At 36.1% G+C, this 23,572-nt stretch overlaps 1 protein-coding gene across 1 annotated transcript; it reads right to left on the minus strand.

The window, feature by feature from the left end:
* Positions 1 to 1,365: 1,365 nt before the first annotated feature.
* LOC110884466 (laccase-4) lies at positions 1,366 to 11,265 on the minus strand. Its single transcript, XM_022132175.2, has 7 exons — positions 11,111 to 11,265; positions 10,846 to 10,997; positions 9,343 to 9,587; positions 9,175 to 9,255; positions 2,703 to 2,750; positions 1,692 to 2,618; positions 1,366 to 1,613 (listed from the first exon to the last, which is right to left on the minus strand). The coding sequence occupies exons 1-7, from the start codon at positions 11,219 to 11,221 to the stop codon at positions 1,483 to 1,485; spliced, it is 1,695 nt and encodes a 564-aa protein (XP_021987867.1). The 5' UTR covers positions 11,222 to 11,265; the 3' UTR covers positions 1,366 to 1,482.
* Between the last annotated feature and the right edge of the window lie 12,307 nt (positions 11,266 to 23,572).

The raw sequence follows: 23,572 nt of genomic DNA on the forward strand, positions 1-23,572 counted from the left end.
TTTTCTAAGGACCACATAATTAGGTGGACACTATAAAAAGAAAAGAAAAACTGATGTAGTGGTAATACCTTCTCGTTGTAAACAAGAAGTCACAGGTTCAATCCTTGTATACCCTGTTTTTTGTGTGTTGTTTTTTTTAACACCAAAAAGCAAGCAAAAGCAAACATACATAACACAAGCATGCATACACCACCAACACAACCTTTGTGTGCTATGAATTTTAACTTTAAAAAATTACAACGTTTTTTTTTTTTTTTTCATTTTGATTTACATTATTTTTATTGTGTGTTTTCTAACAAATAAAAATCATATATTTTTATTACATGTTTCTCGCCCTGACCCGAACGATGACCGACCCATAAATTTTAACGTTTTGTTGTGAAAAATCTGAACATCAAAAAAAGACTCCATTTGGAAAAAAGAATTCTGAGTCCGCCACTAGTTAAACCATTGTTTGATTATATTAAAAAGACCCGATTTCAACATAACCAACAATATAATGTTGCAATATGGTTTTGGAGAAAGAAAAGAGCACAACTAACGGATCGTTGCAATGGATGGTTAAATTGTTAACATGACAGATAGGAAGTTGGTAGCATGCAGGTGATTTGTGATGACAGTGAATGATTCTATTTGCGTACTGGGGCGTTTCCCCCCCCCCCCCCCCCAAACACGCCCGACCACACCACCACCTTCACTCCCGTGGGCGTGTTTTTGCTCCAAATCAGTTTCGGCGTGCTATATTCGACGCCCAGCCCCTTTTCTTGTGTCCAATCACCTTCATTTTCCTTTTTGTAAAACCAATCAGATTTTTTTGACGTTTTTTTTTATTTAATTTTATTACAAACATAATGCCCAACAATGCCCACATCCCCACTACCACCCATTTTAGAAAACGCCTCATAATGCCCATTGATGATTGGGCTGCCACATGACGCAAAACGCCCAAGGATGGAGTGTTAACCACTACACATGGTCTTGGTATTCAATCTATTGATAATTTGTATGATTTGGACTTTTTGGAGCATTAGAACTTCATTAATTGAATAGGCCCATTGGATACGATGAAAATATTAGGGATGCTTTTATCAAGAATTGAATAACCCGGCCCATTGTGTAAGTTGGGATACTAAAATTAATGGGTGAGATTATGATCAAACATATTTTAGTATTTTACTATATATGCCAAATTGACAACTAATAACAAAGTATTTATGACCCACATAAATTTATTTAAGCAAATTGAAAGACTCAGCCCATTGAATACTTTGGGATAATTAAATCAATGGATAAGATAATCCCACTTTTTAATACATATATGACAACTAAAGACACCATCTCTAACCCACATAATTTCATTTAATTAGTAACAAAAATACATGAATTTTTATTATAAAAATACTTGAACAAATCATTTATTTGCTCAAGAAACTAATATAAATTCTAAATACCAAAATTATACTCGTTTCTTCATTCTCTTCTCTAACATTTTGGAAGATCTTTTGGAGGTGGCAATAATGATTCATTTGGCCCGTTTCCATTGTCGACTAAAAATGCCATTTTTAGACCCCAAGTTGTATGTACTTCTAGATGACAATGCATAAACCAAACACCTAAAATCAAGGGTAAAATAGTCAATGTATAAACCATAAAAACGACAATAATGTTATTATTGAAAAATAAATATTTACCGGGATTATCCGCTCTGAATCGAATAGCTACCCAACCACCCGAAGGCACACCGATAGTGTTCCTTTCCACCGGGTCAACCAAATTAAAGTTCTTCGGATCCACTTTGGGGTTATAATTGCCCAAACCCTTACCTACAGCAAAGAAATTAAACCCATGCAAATGAACCGGGTGGTTTTCTGGAGAAATGATACTTGTATCTTGTAACACTAATTGAACCGTCGAGTTGTATTTTAGCCTATAAACCTTAGTCCCACTACTTGTAGCCAAATTTGCAGGCGGGGCTCCGGTATAATTGAAAGAAACGGGTGGGTTACCCGGGAAATCAGTAGTGAAAACCCCCTTTTTGTTAAAGTAATGTGCTTGTAGAAGAGCAGTGGTGGGCATAACAAATGTAACATTGTTTATACTCGCCACAACCCGAGACCCATTGCCCGCTTTACAACTCGGGCACTTGTTGATCCCAAGCCCGACGGTGAAATACAACGAGTGATCGATTTTCAATGGTACGTTGGCCGGAAACTTTTTAGAGTTCAAGCTACGAAGGGAATCAATGAAGTTGTTGGCGGTGGCAGTGGAGTTTTGTGGTGGTGGGATGGTTAGGGTGGTGGATGTAGTGCTTAGGGTTCCGGTGTAGTGGAGGGTGGCGGTGGCGGTTTTGTTGTCTACCGCGATTGGCGAGTCCATGAATGGAGAGGCTGCCATCATGAACATGCCAGATGATTTGGTGGCGGTGATGATTGCATTGGTGGTTTGGCCAGGTGCTATGACGATGGTGTCGGTGGTGAAGGGTTTAACGTAGGTGGCATCGACTTCCACCACCGTGAGTTTATGACCGGCGATTTTGAAAAAGAGTTCTTCGTTGAGTGCAGCATTGATTATACGTAGCATGTATGATTTTCCATTTTCAACACTTAGTTGAAAGCCTCCTGCATGCATGCATGCATGCATAATAATTAGATCAGAAAATTGGATGTAAATTTATTTTATTTTTGTTAATTAATTTTTTATACCTTGTGATTGACAACCCGTGACAGGTCCTGGATGACCGTTTATAGTATGTGCTGTAAGATTAAATATATTAAGTATTAATATTTAATCTATAGCCATCTTAATCATTTACATTATAGAGATCAAAATATATTAGAACCTATTATTTAATTAGTTGGTAATTGTTGATGGACCATATTACCCTTAGTAACTAATTAGGTTTCCTCCTGGGTGCTTATATAAGGAGAGTTATGTGGAGGTTTAAGGGTTACTCAGTTTCACAATTCACAGACCCCATAAGCCATAACATCATCACGAAACCTCCTCTCCATAACCGATACCCCTTTTCGGTTCTCTAAGTCCCCATCATCAGTCAGCACCCTAAGGAGGAACCAGATCAAGATGACAGGCATGTCGAACTCTATTACTGGATTCTCCTCTGCACTATCTGCTGTGACAGGTATGATTTGTATTGTTTTCCTTCATGCACAAACAGAACTGAACCAACATGTGGTATCAGAGCATATGTTGATTAGTCAGTTCTGTTTTCGTATCCATAATTCTGGGATTGAAACTTGGAAAACGGAATTTTTCTTTAAAAACCGTATGACCTTAACAGCCGGTTTCGAGTCATAAGAATCGACTCGAAATCATGATTTCGATGAAAAGATTAATTGTTTTTGTTCACCGAATTAACTGGATTATAATTTTAGCCGAAATCTGTTTAGTAAAACTATTAAAATTCAGGTTTCGGGTTCCAGAATTTTATTTTTATGATTAGGGTTCATCATGTTCATGTGAAAATTCGAAAATTCTGTTATGATTTGGAATGATTTAGGATTAATGGGTGTTTTTTCCATGTTTGATCTAATTTTATCTTTTAATTTTTATTCGAAACTGTTATTAGATAAACAGTTATTATTTTCGAAATATGTTGATAAAATTAGATCACTTTAAAACAGGAAATAATATCCCATAATCCCTTAGATTTCGAATTTTCAGTTATGTCATCACAATTAACAGCTGTAACAGGAAGTTTCGAGAACATGAGGTTGCTACTCGCAACCATGAGGTTGCTACTCGAGACCACGAGGTTGCTACTCGCAACCATGAGGTTGCTACTCGCAACCATGAGGTTGCTACTCGCAACCATAACGTCATTAGTCGAGACCATGAGGTTGCTACTCGCAACCATAACGTCATGACTCGCAACCATGAGGTTGCGACTCGCAACCATAACGTCATCACTCGCAACCATGAGGTTGCGACTCGCAACCATAACGTGAGTAGTCGAAACCGTAGTTGCGACTCGCAACCATAACGTGACTAGTCGAAACCGTAGTTGCGACTCGCAACCATAACGTCATTAGTCGAAATCGTGGTTGCGACTCGAAATCTCATTATTTTAAGCTGTTTAAATGTGAACAAAGAAAAAAAAAAAAATTTCGGGGCTCCGCCCCGAACCCCGGGCGGGGGCACGCTGTCCCCCGCACCCCCCAGCGAACTCACCGCGGAGTTCGATCCGCGCTAACGGGTGGTTTGCTATTAAATTATTGGTTTTTGTAATTATTTAGTTAATTAATGAGGATCAAATAATGTTTTACAGAAACCAAAATGACTTTACTTGAATGAGCTTCTGATGCATCATTTCTGGCCAAAGCTGACTTGATGCATCTACTTATCATCCAAGTATTACGAAAAGCTATGTTGTGTATGCATCATAAGCATGAATGTCTTTATTTCTGGCCAAAGCTGATCTAATTCATTCATAGATGGCATATTCAACAAGTGCATAACTAAAGTGTTTGTCTCAATTTCTGGCCAAAGCTGATTTGTTACAACCACTTTGCACATATGCTTAAATGATTACACTTCTGGCCAAAGCTGTTTTGTCTTCGTTTAAGTAGAATTTTAAGTAGTCTATTATTTTGATGTTAGTAATAGACGTATCACAACCTCTTCACATAATGATCCTTATATTAATGATCCTCAATTAATTTTTGTGATCATTTTGTCTGCCTTATTCTTAGTACCCATAATTTTACTCACTATAATTTTCTTCTATAAATCTATATCTCATCCACTCTAATTCCTAAGCCTAAAATGTTTTGCTTTATTTAAAGTTTCTATAAGAATTAGCTCTTAAATTAAATCCTTGATTATCTCTTAAGACACGATAACCTTATTGCTCTCTTCTGATAAGGCACTACAGAAGAAAAGTAGAGCATGATGATTAGGATAAATCGAACATGATGTCTCTTATGATAATCAAGAACTCTCTAACATAATTGCTATCACTAAAGTTATTCCAGATTAAGTTTTTCCTAAGACTAATCTATAATTGTGGAACAATTACAAGAACTCCTAAGGTGCATGTCTTTATTTAACTAATTATAAATTATATGGTTAAGTGGTATATGTGAATATATTATAATGTACAATACCATGACCCATAAAGTTAAGGGCTTACGCATGGAAATAAGTACATTTTCCAGTACATTACATACTAAGTTTTCATTTGTACAATTTGATGCATTATAAATCAGCTATAACACTCAAAAGTACCAAAGTATAACGAGTGTGTTGATAAGCAACATATGTACATAGAAATAAATGTTTGAAACTGGAAAATAAGATGTTATTCACCTTACAACCACTAAAACCTTAAGAGAGGATTGTTCTAAAGTCCATAGACAAATTACAAGTGCTAATCCCAACGTTAAGGTTCTTCAAGGGAAAATCTCACTGCATAATTATGTCATTAGATTAGGCATAAGCAACGAGACTATCCATTATTCTAAAGAACAGTTGGATAAATTAATTAGATAGAAACTTACTAATGATATTTAAGTCTGATAATTTTAATATTCCAATTAACACATGATTAGTTGACTCTAGTTCCATACGTTTCCTTACCAGAACTCGACAAATAACTAACATGAGAGTTAGTGACAAAATTAAATGTTAAGACTATAAGAACCATAATGAACAGTCTTCCAACAACGCTTTTCGATACCTTATATATTCTGGAGATTAATCAGAATACAGTATCATAATTAAGCAATGTTATGAAGGTTGTGAGGTTTGCATAGTCAACATAAAGTCACACTTATCTTAAACTCTCCTCTTATTTGTTCTAAATATCTGGATAGAAACATTACCAAGATGAAACTAGATGATACCTTATTTTTCACAACCTTTGTCATCATGCTAACGAGAATTTGACAAAAGGAAAATGAGACTTATAAATTTCATCCATTAGAACCAAAATTTATGAGAAATCATGACGTGGTTAATGAGGATGATTATTCATCTAATCTCATTTTAAGTGATTTTAAATCATGACGTTACAGCCCTAAATATTATTTGGCTTAAGGAATAAGTATGGGTCCATCATAAGTCATTCATTGACATTCGTGGAACTTATTCCAAATGGAATATTCAGACATAATTCATTTATCATTTGAAAGACTATCAACTTGTATCTAAACTTTGTCGCATATGGCCTACGGTCTTAGAAGAACTCTATTCATATATGTAGTTAATCAGATTTCTATTAAATATGTCCTTAAAGTTTCTTATGATATCTGGACATTAAAGAAATCAAATAAAGTCTAACATATATGTGATAGGTTCCCACGTCACGTAGCTCATTGAAACTTCTCTTGTAGCATTCTAGAGATATTAAAGATCAGTGGGAGCATTAAGTGTCTTAATAATAACTTGCAATAGTTGCAAGAGGTGGGGAAGAGTGTCATTAAATTCACACCTCTTGTACAAGACATCGCTCCATCACGACACTGTTCAATCAAACCTTATCTCCTTAAATCTAATGCTACTCTTACAAAAGTTTCATTGTTGCTTAATTGTGGGCGCACTTAGATTTCTTACCTAAACTAACATAATCCTCAACAAGAGAAACTACAACGATTAATGTCATTAATTTGTTTTCTCTATTAGAATTTGTTGGTCGTTAAGTATTGACCCTAAGCATGCTGAGTTCCTAAAGATTTCTAAGGTTAGTGGGAGCAGTCAAAGTCCTTATTATGACTTGCAAGGAATACAAGAGGCGGGGGGAAGAGTGTCATTAAATTCACTCCGAATTTAACTCCGATTACACCTCTTGTACACTATACTGTACCAACTCTTACAAACTTAGAATGAAAATGATAGCAACCTAACCAAGAGCTAATCCATAAAATTGAAACTTCTAATGAACCCAATAATCAACTCAGGAGGTCATCTAGGTTTAAAAGCCTACTAACTTTGATGATTTCATAACCTCCCTAATTGAAGTTGAAATGGATTTTGGAAATGTTTACTGATCCTATCTCTTCAAATTAAGCCATTAGTGTAAATCAATCATTTGAATGGAATATAACAGTTTTATAGTGAAACTGACTTTGTGTGTTCTTATAACGATTGGGATTTGATTAAGTTACCTAAGAGTGTTCATGACTAAACCAAATCCTAATATAAGCGTTAAGACACTCAAAAGCATGATTGATTGTCAAAGGTTGTACTCAGGAAGAGATAAATTATTAAAGAATCTTTATTGCATATCTAACAAAAGATTTCTTTGAGGATCATCACTGTTCTAGTAGCTTATAATAGTTTTAAGCTACATTAGATGAACATTAAAACGATTTTCCCTAATAAATGGCTGACACATTTACATGTTCATTAGATAGCAACCTAAAGTTTCAAACTGAAGGTTAAAGAACACTTTGTTTGTAAGCCAATAATATCCATGTATGGGTTAATGCAAACATCATAATGTGATGAAAAGCTAACGTAATTATTTTCATCAAGAATCAAGTGGATTAATGTACCTACCTCAAGATGAGTGGGAGCAACTAAAATAAACTTGTCTATATAGATGACATTCTTTGACAAGCATATGTTACATAAGTCAAAGCATTGTTAACACAAACTTTGATATAATAAAACTCAGAGATATCTCTTACGTGATTGATATCATAACATACTAAGATAGACCCAATGGGATATTAGTTTCGTTCCATAAGTTTAACATTAAATGGGTCCTTACATATGTAACAATCAATATTGCTCTCCTTTAGAGGATAATAGGATAAATGAGATTATTTATTTATGCTTCATTAATTAGAAGCCTTATGTAAGTTTAAGTCTATACTCGTTTAGATATTACTCATATTGCAACACACTAGATATGTCTAGATTAATGTGTAGCATCTAATGGAGTATTACAATATCTTTAAAAGAAACGAGAGACTACAATTTAAAGAAGAAGTGAGAATTAAAACCGGTTTATTACTCTAACTTTGAGATATTCAAAGATTATAAAATGCAGTTTTGGGTATATCTTTATGTCAGCAGACAAAACCTATTTCATGGAGGAGTCATAATGCACTGATATTAACAACCTAAGTTATAACGACATAACATGGTCACTAAATGTTGTTGGAAATTTAATCAGTGGACTCATAAGTTTATTAACTCCATATAATGTTTTGAAGAATTAGTGTGATAAAGTCAGCTACCATAACTCCTTGAACAGTAACAGTTCAAGAGGTGCTGCATTAAGTTTCGATACACAATTAATTAATTATTCGTTTATGAACGAATTGAGGAAACTAAGTTTTGTATCGAATACATTCATGATATGCTTAAGGATCCTATAACTGAAGGGCTATTACCCATAAGTCTTACTAAGAGAGCTCATAGACGGGTATTAATTAATGGCCATGCGCAACCGCATATCGTACTATGAATGACTAAGTATTAGTTAATTTTCCTCAAGTTTGATTTTGTATGTCTGTTAGAATATGTTCAACCGGTATAATGGCATATAGACAAATAAAAGTTACAAATCAAACAAAGGGCTTACGTGTATTTTGATCATGATGATTAGGTTTTAAATTAAGGCTATAGTATGATTAATGGGGGTCCTGAGTCGCATGATGATTCAACGGCTGTATTTCTCTGCTATAGTACTTGTTTAAGGCTAAAATGAGTGTTAACTCCTGATCAGGCTTATCTAATACTCATAGTAAATGATTACTCGGCTAAGTGGGAGAATGTAAGATTAAATATATTAAGTATTAATATTTAATCTATAGCCATCTTAATCATTTACATTATAGAGATCAAAATATATTAGAACCTATTATTTAATTAGTTGGTAATTGTTGATGGACCATATTACCCTTAGTAACTAATTAGGTTTCCTCCTGGGTGCTTATATAAGGAGAGTTATGTGGAGGTTTAAGGGTTACTCAGTTTCACAATTCACAGACCCCATAAGCCATAACATCATCACGAAACCTCCTCTCCATAACCGATACCCCTTTTCGGTTCTCTAAGTCCCCATCATCAGTCAGCACCCTAAGGAGGAACCAGATCAAGATGACAGGCATGTCGAACTCTATTACTGGATTCTCCTCTGCACTATCTGCTGTGACAGGTATGATTTGTATTGTTTTCCTTCATGCACAAACAGAACTGAACCAACATGTGCGTCTGATACATTTGGGGCCAAACCCGATTTTAACGCGTCGTTTATCACTTTCTCCGTGTCTGACTTCCACCATTCTCCTGCAATAAACGTGTATAAATAGTTTAGGATGAAGTCGTCCGCTTTGTAGTGTTTATAAGAATTATCTTTTGGTCTAGATGACTCACCTAAGACGACGACTTGTTCAACATCTGGTTTGGGGAAAGGATATGGAACTCCAAGTTTAGGCAAAATGACGATAGCGCCATGAACCGTAGCCCTAAGCCATAGAACATGTGCATGCCAGAAAAGGGTGCCTCGTTGACCCGTGATTGTGAACTTATACACGTAATTATGTCCTGGCTGAATCGGACACTGTGTTATGTATGCGGGCCCGTCTGCCCATCCGGTTCGCAGTTGCCGTATCCCGTGCCTAGCAAACACATGTAAACCTTTCCAATTGATGAAAATGTCTTAAGCAAATTGTTAGTTAAATTTTTCTTTTAAAACTAAACATATGTGTATAACTTTAAAACTAAAAATATGTGTATAAAAGTAATATGTGGTTACTAGATTAATAAATGATTTTAAAATAAAATAACAAGAACATTGTTAGAATTGTTAAGGGTTAAGCTAAATGCACCCCCTCTTTTACTTGTCATACCCTCTTTCCTTTTTTAAATCACATTAAAAGTTTCCATATTACCCCTAAAAATTTCATTATTTTTAAAATTGTTTTTTTTTTTTAAGTCCGAAACACTTTTAGTATAAAAAATTAAAGAGGTTTATTAGAAAATAAATAAAAAAAACAATACTATCACATTTCGACAAAAAAAAAATTGTTTATTAGAGAAAAATTATAAATGTTTTAAGAAGACATTATCTGATTATCTACTATTCTAGTTTTGCAGTTGTCTATATCAGTTAAATTCTTTTATGTGTTTTTTTTCTTATTTTGTTCTCTATCAAATTTGTGTTTTAAGTTAATTTTGCTGTGAAGTTTTGTAATTTAAGATTGTTTCTATCAAATTATAAAAGAACGTTTCCATCACATTTAATTTTTTTATTAAATTATTGTTTTCATTCGTGATTTACTTTATTTATATGTAATATAAGTATTTACAGGTGAACATTTTTTTTTATTTTAAGTGCATTTAATAATATTTAATTACATTTGTTAATATATAAAACTAAGATAATGATCATGGCAATTCAAAATCATTACTTTTGATTTAAGAAACTCGTTTATACATAGATACATACATATATATTCGATAAATTGGTTTCTATTAGTTCTCAAACCTTCAAATTTATTTACAGTTATGTTCTTTTGTAAATTTTGTTCTATAAGTTATCAAGAGAATTTGGTGGCTAAACAACCAGTGTCACTTTCTAAAGAAACTTTAAAACAATTTTTAGAAAAAAAAAGAAGTTTGATAAAAACGTAATCTAGAAATATTAAAAAAATATTGAAAAAAGTTATTTAAAAATTAAAACAAATTACAAAACGTTCTTTAAAAAATAAAGATAAAAAACGTCTTCCAAAAAAATTAAAGCTAACAATACGAAGAAAAAAAGCTAAAAGGTTTGAATTGAAATTTCTAGGGGTAAATATGAAAACTTTTCATGTGATTTCAAAAAGAAAAGGAGGACATTTAACAACACCCAATTGTCAAATGGATCTTAATTACCAATGGATCGAGACGTTGTACTTGACTTTGTTGACAACTCTCACGTGCACAGTGTCACCTTCTCGAGCGTAAAGTGTCGGACCTGGGGACTGACGGTTAACCGTCACTATGGGCTTCGATGAGCACAATCGATTCACTTGTTTCATTACGACCTATGTCATATATAAGATAGTTTAGCATGTAAATATAACCTATGACCCTTTCTAAAAATAACAAAACTTATGAGCGCAAGATGTACACTAAAAAAACAACAGAAAGTACTCACATTAAAGTTGTAGCGACGAACACTGCCATCAACCAACAGTGGCAAGAACATGAAACCGACCATTATTAAAACACGAACCCAAGCGCCACTAAAGCTCGAATTAGCCGCCATTGATTGATGTTGATTGTTGAGTAATTAGTTGCAATGAATGAATGAAGAAGATGTGAGATATATGATTGATTGATTGGCCAACGCAAGCTTATATACAAGTCGTCGTAAATGAGTTATAGGGTGATGGTTACCATGTCGTTTTTTGTTGGTAATTAATTAGGTGTGAGCCACCGGCAGCTTTCTTTCTTTAAAACAAAGCAAAAGGCCTGGTTAGAGTAAGTTTGAAATGTGTGTTTGTCTTAATCATTTTTTATTGATAGTCCACAACTTAGGCTAACAATTTCTTGTATAGCTTTCCTTGCCCATGGTTCCAAAAGGTGCCACTTTCACTTTGCATCAAGTCTGAGAATAATCAATGTGGTTAAACATTTTCAGCTTTACATCATCCATGCATCATCTCCAGGTATTATGGTAATTTTAAACTCGTATATCTCCAACCCTTCTAACGTAAAAAAAATTGTCTTTTAGTATACAAAAAGTGCCCAAAAGAATTGTCACTAAAGACCCTATAAGAACGGGCGACACACAAAAAAAAAATATCATTAAAAGCGTTGACGCTAAAGTCTTTAAGTGTCACTTTATTAATTGGGTGCACAAAGTTTTTAAGCTTTTAGTGACACTTTTTTTTTTTTGCCACGATATATATTTTCTTGGTGGCACAAGTTTTGTGTCTTTAAAAACAATCCTAGTTATATATCCATACTAGTTTTAGTGACACTTTTTTGCCACAATAATAAAAAAACCTTTTATTGGTAAAAACTGTTTCTAGTTTAATATGTGTACTTTTTTAATGGCATGTAATTTTGGCACAAAATCACATTATTTACAATATAAAATATAAAATAACGATGCTGTAAATGTAAAAATCACGATATTATAACTTCAACAATAAGCTCTATCCGAAACATATTTCAAATGTTAGCAAAACATTGTGTAATAAATAACATAACCAAATTCCAAATGTTTACATGAGTCTAAACGTTCAATTAGGTGAGAATTTCAATGTCATAAAACTTAGCTACCTTGTCATCATCAACCATGTAAACAAACATTAGTATTGATTAAAAATATCTAAAAGTTCCTTACTTAATTTATGAAACTCAATGTTCTTGATTTAAAAGAAAAACATGAATAAGAAAATAGTTTGAACACCTATCAACTAGAAAAAAAAAAAAAACCAACATATAATATGCACTCATTTATAATTGGTCTGAACACCTAACACTTAGACAAAAAACCAACATATTACCTTAACTGTAATGTCAACCAAAACTTAAAGATCAATTGTTCAAACGTCTTTCTTGCCCTGTAAAATGGAAAGTTTTGGTTGACCAACAACATAAGCACATCTATTTAATATTACGAATTAGTTAAAAGGTAAATTGTAATTGGTATGTATATGTAGATTAAAGAGATTTAGGAAATGATTCAAGAGAGATAAAGGGGATAATTACCAAGAGGAATATGTAAAATTGAGGTATGTTGACTTTGTGTTTAGCTATAGCCAACCAATGAAACAATTGTTTTCATTATGCATTCAAGAGTTATTTCATATCCGGTCTCATACCCTATACACGTCTTGAATGTTTGAGTTACATATTTACTCATCGGTTTCAAGTTTCATTGCCATCCCTAAGCTTATAACAAAACTCCCATGCATGGAAGGACTATAAATTAGATTTTTTCTTAGTCTTACCTACTAAATTTCCACCCACGCATTGCGACGAGGATCCAACATATGCAAAACACATGGTCACAACGAAAGTTCAGGGACTATTTAGCAACTTCATTTATAGTCCATGTATAGCAAAGTTAAACATTGAAACGAAGATAAAGAAATAAAGGATGTAAAATTACAATAAAAATAAATAATAATTTCATCTACATATGTACAAACAAATCCCATACATACATACATACCAACATACATACAAGTCTCATCCACATACATACATATGAATCCCACACACGTATTTGTCACACCCTGATTTCTTGGTGGGCCCGGACTTGGGGTTTATGTGTGACGATTGATATCGGTAATCACAAAGCACAACGGAAGATGAGAGTTTAAATTAATTATTACAAAGTACAATATAAGCGTCCGAAATTTCAAAAATAATTATACAGACTGATTGTACTTAAAAAGATCCACGGGTGGATCGAATATAATTAAATAAGACTTGAGACTAATAGGTCTTTCGTGGAGTTGCAAATTTCAAATCGCCTAGATCGAGTCGCTCCAGCCTATTCCATATTTGCTATATAACCTGTGCTTAGCCTATTGAAAATGCGCCAGTTTTCACTGGTAAATACAATTAAACGACTCTTTTTAAAAATCTTTTGAAAAAGCATTTGATACCATTTGGTATATCATTATGAAAAATAACTTGGGATAAGATAATGTTTCTTGTTACCAGTTCTACATGCTTGTTAATACACACGGGGACCAGAACTAAATGCCGGTACATGATTAACCGACACAGCACATTTTCAATATCATATAAAATAGCATTAGCGTTTGTCAGGTGTAACACCTCAAAAAAATTCATGTCCAATGAAATAAAGACACGTGTCATGTGAGACAAACGTGTCAGGAACCCGGATCAAATAAAGATGTATGGTAGGATTTAAAAAAAAAGGCGACATGTTATTAAAACACCTCTGAGCGACCCAAGTCATAAATCCAAAGATCCTTAAATCGTTCTGATAAACATCTGATATATTAGCCGGATTGTTTCTAAATAAATAAAATTCCATTTTTATATGAAAATTGGATTCTTTAGAATGTTACTACAATATCTAGGAAGTTAGATTCTTGATTTTAAAAGAATTAAACTTGAAATTATTCAAGTCCATGGTGAATTCTTGATACTTCCGTCATTTCAAACCTCCCACAAGATCCAAAACATGTAAGGGCATGCAAAGCATGCAAAGGCTGAGCAAAGGTGTCACACCCCTAATTTCCACGTGTCACCGGTGGGCTCAGTGGGGGATTATCGTGACGTAATTGATATCATCATATTCAAATAACACAAATTATAATGCACAGCGGAAGCAAAAAGATAGATTTATTTCAACTAAACAAACTGTAATATCCAAGTATCACAATGTAGCTGAAATAGATCCACAGGCGGATCAAAATAAAAAAAAAACAACTGTTCAACAGATAAATGGCATCCAAGCTTGCGAGACTCTAACGATGCTAAGGAGTGGCCAGCCTATTACGTGTAGAACCTGCACTTAATCTTTTGGGAAAAATACGTCAGTTTACACTGGTAAATACAATTTAACTGACTCATTTTGAAAACATTTTAAAATTGATTTGAATGCTCATGGCACAAAACTTTTTATAACTTGGGATAATTAATCAAGTTTAAACTTGTAAAAGAATTACATGTTTGTTATGCGTTTAGTCGCCCGGTTCGTGCCGGGTTTAAGATTAATAGACACATCACATAGTATAATCCACGGCGGGAAACCAAAGGTTATACCTTAATAAATATGGACATTGTCGGGTGTACACCTACACCCGCGTGTCAAGGTCGTGGCCATTTCATGAATGATGCCAAGGATATCCGGGACATGGTCATTAAACTCCCAAAGGCGTAAAACAAACAAAACCAATTTTCAAACGGGTCATCTTGATAATACTTAACCACTAATCGATTAAGGTCAAATGCCCGACCAAGCGGTATTTTATATACCGTACCCCAAGCCCGTATAAGGGAAAATAAGTTAAAAGTATTTACCTGAGCAAGTATAAACCACAACAAGCAAGTGCAAGTATCTTTTACTAGATCTCCTATTCTGGAACGAAGGTTTATAATAACATATTAGAATCCTAACGGGTCTTTTACTTTGCCTAAGCTTAGACCGGTTAGTTTCAAAGAATAAATATGGTTTAATCGCATGAAAGGCGAAAACCGGAATGGAATGAGATTTAGACCCAACAAGTTTGGAGACTTGTATAATATGGGTAAACTAAACATATTCTGGATTTTGAGACAAAGATGATATGGTTTGACCCGTTTCGGCTAATATGCGTAAACTAGTTATATAAGCCGATCCGAACGCGAAAGTGCGTAACGGGTAACCATATAAATCATATACAAGTTTCCTGAGGTTATATGCACTAAATATGTTGTGACATCAGTAAAATATGTCCTATTATGCCTAAAATAATTTTTAAACTCAAATTATGCCTCATAATGGCATTTTGGTCATTTTAAAGGGTATAATAGAGTTAAACTAGTAACCTGAGTTACATATCTGAATAAATCAGTAAATATACTTAGTTTACTATGTTATAACAGTATAGTATCAAATATATGTGAATTTTATTAATTATAACCATCTTATGCACCGAAAGGGCATTATGTTAATTTCACATAAGCCTAAAAGGTCAAAACTGGAAACCTGAGTTTGGAACTTTAGTTTACTGTTATAATATAGAAATTTACTAAATATATCAGTAGGTATCAACTCTTATATATATAAACTGGTTTTGATACATACTATGTCGTAAAAATGCCTAAAAAGGCGATTTGGAGCCATTTCCGGGTTTTGAAAGAAAAGCTGATATTTTTTATAATTCCAGAAGGCTCAAAATAATATATTTAACATAATAAATCAGTAGAAAAAGGTTTGAGGTCAAAGGGATTTATAAAACTTATTTTATAGCCTAAAAGGGCATAACCGGCAATAACCGAATTAAGCTTAGAACTCTTAGTTATGCTCAGCCTAAAAATAAATAAAAATCTCTAAAAATCCCAAAATATTATTATATATAAGTGGGTATAAAGTTTTATATTAAAATTTGGGTTTAGATAGGCTACATGCTTATTATGCTATTTAATTACTAAGAAAGCTTCTAATTACGCTAATGAGCATAACTCTTAATCTAGACCTCAAACTGATGTCAAATTTTAGGTACAAGTTTATAATTTAGTAACTAAGACATCTACCCTTTTATATTTTCAAAAATCACACTTTTTATGGACATTTGGGCATAATGGTCAACATATGGGCATTTAACGGAAATTTGCATAATAATTAGACAACTAGTGAACCAAGCCGTATAATCACAGAGGGTTATACTAACATGTAACTAGGTTCAAAAGAAGCTCTAAGGCAATCCTAAACTTGACTAATACGGGTCAGAACTAAAAGTCAAAGCGAAAGTCAAACTATGCGACTTTCGGTTCCAAACCGGGTCTAAACAGAAAATTGTCGAGTTGAACATGTTGGGACATGTTCTTATATTAGTTACCAAGTTATATTAATGATCAAACAGGTTGCATGCATCCTACATTGCTAATTATGAGTTAATTTGGATTTAAGCATTCTGTTGACTTTTTAAAGTAAGCTTTGACTCGACAATTGTCATGGTTAGAGTGGGAATCTGGAAATACCCTTTTAAGGGTTTGATACCCACATAATTACCTACTTATAGGTATTTTTAATTCGAGATTTGACTGAGTAATTATTGAGTAATCCCGAAGTCAAACCTTAATTACGATGGTTTGACTTTTAGCTAATTAACTAAGCTAAACTGGATTAAGGAAGATTAAGGACACTTACAAGAGTCCTAAGAATGCTTATGGAGCCTAAGAAGAATTGGTTGCTGTCTAGGAGCTCCAGAGGAATGTCTTGAGTGAAAATGAGAATGAGCAAGTCCCTTGTCACAACTTCAAGTCCTTATATAGTGAACTAGGGAGCTCAAGATCAAGACATGGAAGTCTAGGATGGTTACAAGATCATCCCAGGTGTCCCTAATATGCTAAATACTGCCTAGCAAGTCCCTGGTTTCGAAAACTATATAATTAAGGCGGTGCAACAGGCTGAACAGGCAGCTGTCCATTTTCTGCTACCAGCGACAGGCTTACGGACCGTAAGCCTAAGTCCTTGCGGTCCGTATACTCCTCTTGCGGACCGTATGCTTGAACTATTGCGGTCCGTAACCGACCCTTGCTGAAATTGCCCAGGTATGCACCTTACGGACCGTAAGCTTAAAGCCATACGGTCCAAACCGTTGGCCAGAAGCCAAAAATTTTACAAACTTCCAAATCTTGACCATGCAACTTTGAAACTCCGAATGTCATGCCATCCTTTTCAGTTGTGGGTCCTTTTGCTCAGCCATTGCATGCTTGCATGCCCCTTACATGTTTTTGGATCTTGTGGGAAGATTGAAATTGACGGAAATATCAAAGAATCACTTTGGACTTGAATAATTTCATGTTTTAATTCTTTTTAAATCAAGAGTATAACTTCCTGATTATTGTAGTAGCATGTTTAAGAATTCATTGTCCTTATAAAAATGGAGTTTTATTTAGAATGACCGGCTATATATCAGATATTTATCAGAATGATTTAAGGATCTTGGGATTTATGATTTGGGTCGCTCAGAGGTATTTTAATAACATGTCACCCTTGGGTCATTCAGAGGTATTTTAAATAAGGCCTTTTTGAATCCTACCATACATCTTTATTTGATCCGGGTTCCTCTCACGTTTGTCTCTCAAGACACGTGTCTTTACTTTATTGGACATGAATTTCCGAGGTGTCACATCCTCACCCCCTTAAAAGAAATCTCGACCTCGAGATTTACTGAAACAATTGAGGGTATTTTTCTTTCATTGCGGACTCTAACTCCCACGTATATTCGGGACCTCTACGGGCATCCCATTTGACCTTGATAATAGGCACATGCTTCCTTTGAAGCTTCTTTACCTGTCGATCCTCAATCGACACAGGTTTTTCCACAAATTTCAAGCTCTCATCTATGTGCACATCTGTGTGTGATATGACTAACGCTTCATCAGCTAGACATTTCTTTAGATTGCAGATGTGGAATACATTATGAATACCACTGAGCTCTTCTGGTAAGTTTAACTTATAAGCCACTAATCCTACACATTCGATGATCTCGAATGGTCCTATATACCTCGGGCTTAACTTACCTTTCTTACCAAATCGCATCACCCCTTTCCAGGGCGATACCTTCAGCAAAACTTTGTCGCCAACCTCAAACTTGAGAGGTTTCCGCCTTTTATCAGCATAGCTCTTTTGCCTATCTCGGGCAGCTTTTAGGCGGTCGCAGATCTGGACAACCTTGTCCGTTGTCTCAAAGACTAAATCAGGTCCTGATAATTGAGTGTCTCCTACTTCTGCCCAACAAATAGGCGTTCTGCACTTTCTACCATATAGTGCCTCAAAAGGCGTGGCCTGAATGCTAGTATGGTAGCTATTGTTGTAGGAGAACTCGACCAAAGGTAGGTGCTTATCCCAGCTTCCTCCTAAATCAATTACACATGCACGGAGCATGTCTTCCAAGGTTTGGATGGTACGTTCACTTTGCCCATCCGTCTGAGGATGGTAAGCCGTACTAAAATTTAATTGCGTGCCCAGAGACTGTTGGAAACTTTTCCAAAAATGAGATGTGTATCTAGTATCCCTATCGGAGATAATAGATACTGGTACACCATGTAAAGATACAATCTTATCTACGTACAGTTGTGCTAACATGTCGGAGCTATAAGTCTCCCTAATGGGTAGGAAATGTGCTGACTTAGTCAGTCTGTCAACTATCACCCATATAGTATCATTTCCTTTCTTTGTCTTTGGCAGCTTGGTGATGAAATCCATCGTCACCATTTGCCATTTCCAAGTGGGAATTTCCGGTTGTTGCAGCAAACCTGACGGCTTTTGGTGTTCAGCTTTGACTTGTGCGCACGTCAAACATTTAGCTACATAGGCAGCTATAGACTTCTTCAAGCCTATCCACCAATAGTTTGCCTTTACATCTTGGTACATCTTGTCGGCTCCAGGATGAACGGAATATTTGGAACTGTGGGCTTCCTTGAGGATAACCTCCCGAAGTCCTCCATAAACAGGAACCCATATTCGTCCATTTAATCTTAGCATCCCGTCCTTGCCATAGGATAACTGTTCTTCAGTTACTCCTAACTTTTCATTAGGATAGTTAGCTTCCAACACAGCCTCCTTCTGTGCAGCTAACAATCTTTCATTCAAACTATTCTTGATCTCAATGCTCTTGGCATTGATTCTTATTGGCTTCACTCTTTCCTTTCTGCTCAAGGCATCTGCGACTACATTAGCCTTTCCTGGATGGTATCTTATTTCACAGTCATAATCGTTCAGAGTTTCCATCCAGCGTCGCTGCCTCATGTTCAGATCCTTCTGATTGAACAAATGTTGAAGGCTTTTGTGATCAGAGTAGATCACACACTTAGTTCCATATAAATAGTGCCTCCAAAGCTTCAGTGCAAATACAACGGCACCCAACTCCAAATCATGGGTGGTGTAGTTCTTTTCGTGCACTTTCAACTGTCATGATGCGTAGGCAATGACCTTGCCTTTTTGCATAAGCACACATCCCATACCGGTGTGTGATGCATCACAATAGACTACAAACTCATCAATTCCTTCAGGCAATGTCAGTACAGGAGCATTGCTCAATTTCTTCTTCAAGATATCGAAGGATTCTTGCTTCTTAGGCCCCCAATTGAACTTGCTATTTTTGCGAGTCAGCAAGGTCAGGGGTGCTGCAATTCTTGAGAAGTTTTCAATAAATCTCCTGTAATATCCCGCTAGTCCTAAGAAACTGCGAATCTCCGTAGGCGTCTTTGGTTCCTGCCAATTCATGACAGCTTCAACCTTAGCGGGATCTACTTGGATACCATGCTCGCTTACAACATGTCCAAGAAATTGGACTTCTCGAAGCCAAAATTCACACTTTGAAAATTTGGCATAGAGCTTTTCTTGATGAAGCAGCTTAAGAATACATCGAAGATGCTTTTCGTGATCAGCTTGACTTTTCGAGTATATGAGAATGTCATCGATGAAGACAATGACAAATTTATCCAAATAAGGCTTGCAGACGCGATTCATGAGATCCATGAATGCGGCAGGTGCATTAGTGAGCCCAAAAGGCATCACTAGGAACTCGTAATGACCATAACGAGTCCTAAATGCAGTCTTGTGAACATCTTCGTCTTTGACCTTCAGCTGATGATAGCCTGATCTCAGGTCAATCTTGGAAAAGTAGCTTGCTCCTTGAAGCTGATCAAACAGATCGTCGATCCTGGGCAAAGGATACCTATTTTTGATAGTGACTTTATTAAGCTCACGGTAATCGATACATAAACGCATCGACCCATCTTTCTTCTTGACAAACAAGATCGGTGCTCCCCATGGAGACGAGCTAGGTCTAATAAAACCTTTGGCTAGCAAGTCATCTAGCTGCGTTCTCAATTCCTTCATCTCTGTTGGTGCCAACCTATAAGGTGCTCTTGCAATAGGCGCTGCTCCTGGAATGATGTCGATTCTGAACACTACTTGTCTATCTGGTGGCAAACCAGGTAGTTCTTCAGGAAAAACTTCAGGGTATTCCGAAATAACGGGGATATCTTCAATCTTGGGCTTCTGCTCATCAATGGTTACCTGTGCCATATAAATGACACAGCCTTTCTTCAAACATCTGGATGCCTTTAGCATAGCCACTTGCTCAGGCAATCCATGTTGAGTATCTCCCTGAATGGTAAGTGGTTCACCAGACGGAGTCTTGATCACCACTTGCTTCTTGTTGCACACAATCTGGGCTTGGTTATGCGATAACCAATCCATACCTATCACTACATCGAAACCGGCTAACTTAAACGGGAGGAGGGATAAGGGAAAAGAGTGGTTCCTAATGGATATAACACATCCATCTAACACAATCGAGACGGTTTCCATAGTCCCATCAGCTAATTCCACCTCAAAATTCACACTTAAGGCTTTAACAGGCAATCTTAACAACTCACAAAACTTATTATCTACAAAGGATTTATCTGCTCCAGAATCAAACAATACTCTTGCGAAAACATCGTTAATGAGAAACGTACCGGTTATGACGTTGTCGTTCTGGATGGCCTCCTGAGCATTCATTTGAAAGACCCTGGCGTTGGTCTTTTTCCCTTCCTCAGCTTTCTTTGCCAGTTTTGGGCAGTTGGTCTTGATATGCCCTTTCTCATTGCAACTATAGCAAGTTGCATCCTTCAACTTTTTGCATTAAAGGGTCCTGTGTTCAGAGGACTTGCAAATCCCACATGCCTTAGGCTGGGATTGGGATTTCTGCTCAAACCTGCACCTCCCAAAATGGTGCTTCTTGCAAACTTTGCACTTGGGCCTATCACCCGACTGTTGATTACCCTTCTTAGCTTCAGACCCCTTCTTGCGGTCATGGTTTCCTTTGTGCTTCTTGCTCAACCGACGTGAATTATCATCTTCAAGTTTTCTTTTCTCCGTGTCAGTATTTCTTAGTGATCTCTGTCTCACTGCATCCAGTGTGAGGGACATAGATATATCAGCTGCGGATCTAAATGTAGCGGGCCGAGAGGCCTTCACGCTTGCTTTTATTTCTGGGGCCAAACCCCCAATGAAACATGCGATTCTTTTGGGTTCCGGGGTCACAAGGTACGGAACCAATCTTGACATGGTATTGAAGCTCGTGAGATAAGCCTGGCAATCCAGGTTCTTCATGACCAGAGATAGAAAATCAGACTCTATCTTTTCAACCTCATGCTGAGGGCAGTAATTCTCTTTGATAAGAGCAACAAATTGCTCCCAAGACATGTTGTACAATGGAACTTTTTCTGAAGCTTGAATTAATGATCTCCACCACGCTAGGGCTTCACCCTTAAATGACTAGGATACAAACTTTACGATGTCCCTTTCAGCACAACCACTAATGTCCACAACAGTGTCCATTTCATCCAACCAGGTCATGCAATCCACAACGCCCTTCTCTCCAGTAAAGTCTCGGGGCGTGCACGAAACAAAGTACTTGTATGTGCAACCCTTGGCGCGAGGTGCATCATCGAACACTATCTTCTTAGGGTGAACACTGTTCTCATTTGATGTGTGTCGATCATCATCTTTCTTAGACTCATCCTTCTTAGACTTAGGTGGGGTAGGTGGTGCTTTGCTGTGAGCCTCAGAATGGGTCTTAGGCTTAGAATGTGGTGTAGACAGGGTTCTACTTTGGGTCCCAGAGGACTCAATGTTCTGTCTATCCAAAGCTTTTGCGATAGCATTATCCACTAGTGCTTGCAGCTCCGCACTAGTTAACTGTATTCTAGCGTTATCGTGGTTCTCCACCGGATGACTATTCGCTTCATCCGATCCGGCCATGTAGCTTCAATTGCTACATATAAATAATGGGCAAGGTTTTATTTAGAGGTTTTTACAGTATTTTATATTCTATTAACCATGGTTTTAAATTGCCATTTTAGGTTAATTTGTTAAAATTTTAGGATCTTTATTATTACCCTAAATTATGAATTGATAATAGCTCATAAGGCCAAGTCACAAGGACAGTGTAATTTAATTATAAACCAGGAATTTACAGTGTCCAGGTATTTAGGTTTGAACCACAGTTCATCACCCTTTATTAACAGGGAGTCGTAGGCTACCACTGTCTTTAGTCCCAGAGGACATTCAATTGTTACCCACGGGCACTTCGCCCTTAAGGGGCGGTTATATAATTAAGGGAATTTAAATTAACCCTTTTTTTAAAAGATGGCCCGTGTGACTTTACTGATTCACAGTTTGCCAAGAATGTTAACATGCTCAGAGATGTTAACAAGATTTGGAATCCTTGGACAGGTTCTACCGTCTTGGCCATGTCTATAATGACACGTGGCTAGGTTTTACCCCCAAGATTCTTTTAATAATTAACGCAGAATAGTCCTAGATTGAGATGTTAAATTGGATCTAAATCTAATTATGGAACTGCCATCTTGGCCTTGTCTTAAGATGACATATGGCTAGGTCTTGTCCTTTTTAGATTTTTGCCATTTTAATATAATGGTATATCTTTTAATAAAAAGTTAATTTCATTTATGTTATATTTCATGATTATGCACATAATAATTAATAAGCAAAAATGAAAATTTAAATTAAACATCTCATAAATAATTTTTCAAACAAGTACATTTTGCCCTAAACGGGACTTCTACAAAAAGACATGCCCGCGCAGGGGCGAAACAAACAACAAACCCACGCAGGGGTTAACTAAAAGACATGCCCACGCAGGAGCGGAATACTAAAAGACAAGCCCACGTAGGGGCTGAGTACAGAAACAAAAAGTCCACGCAGGGACTTGATTACATCAAAATAAATTAAACAACAAAGGTCTTTAATGGCCCCTTCTCTTAGACTTCCCTTTGATCAGGTCTGACAAACCCTTGAAGAAGCCTCGAGTGTTAATGCGCTCTATCTGAATCTCCCGTTCACATCGGTCCAATCATTCAAGGACCCCTTGCTAACGCTCCGGCAGGATCAGTTGTG

The sequence above is a fragment of the Helianthus annuus genome, chromosome 10 (assembly GCF_002127325.2).
Source record: "Helianthus annuus cultivar XRQ/B chromosome 10, HanXRQr2.0-SUNRISE, whole genome shotgun sequence".
In the NCBI taxonomy this organism is placed as follows: Eukaryota; Viridiplantae; Streptophyta; class Magnoliopsida; order Asterales; family Asteraceae; genus Helianthus; species Helianthus annuus.